The following is a 669-nucleotide window of genomic DNA, read 5'->3' as shown; positions in this document are numbered from 1 at the left end:
TTTTGTGGTGGTTTTGCATCTATTTTTAGTCATTTTGCATCTTCCCAACACAAAGAGTCCTAACCGACCTTGTTTTCAGTCGGAGGTGTCCCTCCCCCTCCCTACGCGTGTCTTATACCCCGTCACCTCTTTCTCCCCCTGCAGAGTGATCGGCAGCGTTTCGCAGTTCGACGAGTTCGCCCGTGTTTTCCACTGTCCGAAGAGTTCTCCGATGAACCCCGCGGAAAAATGCTCCGTATGGTGACCCCTCCCCCCTCCCCCCTCCCCCCTCTTTCTTCTCCGCCTCTTGACCTTTGGGACGAACTTCGATTTCACACGCACCCTCTCCTACATCGCACATTCGTCGGAGCCTTCGGGAAGGATGCATAAAGCCTTTAACAGGACACAGGAAGGAAGTGTATCTCAACATCATCAGCTTTTGCGACTGTCCAACTGTACCGGAGCGTGGCTCACACGACCATCGATCATGTACATAAATATCGTTTGATTCTATATATTTTTATACGTTTAAATTTACTTTCAAATCATCTATTTTTCTATTTTAGCGGATATACCACGTGCATTACGCTTAGAGTTCATATTTAATTATATGCAACATGTTTTCCTCGATTGTTTCTCTCCTTCGTAGCATCCACTCAGATCAAAGACGGGCAGCGACGGTGATTTCAG

At 47.2% G+C, this 669-nt stretch overlaps 1 protein-coding gene across 1 annotated transcript in view; it reads left to right on the top strand.

The window, feature by feature from the left end:
* Positions 1 to 244, top strand: part of ecel1 (endothelin converting enzyme-like 1) — a gene marked incomplete at both ends in the record, with an annotated part of 56,828 nt that extends 56,584 nt beyond the window's left edge. Inside the window, one exon of the mRNA XM_083913409.1 lies at positions 145 to 244. Coding sequence (XP_083769535.1) covers positions 145 to 244 — 100 coding nt within the window. The remainder of the gene's footprint in view (positions 1 to 144) is intronic.
* Positions 245 to 669: the final 425 nt, after the last annotated feature.

Source organism: Echiichthys vipera, assembly GCF_963691815.1.
Source record: "Echiichthys vipera genome assembly, chromosome: 5".
In the NCBI taxonomy this organism is placed as follows: Eukaryota; Metazoa; Chordata; class Actinopteri; order Perciformes; family Trachinidae; genus Echiichthys; species Echiichthys vipera.
This window is presented reverse-complemented; position numbering and strand designations above follow the sequence as displayed.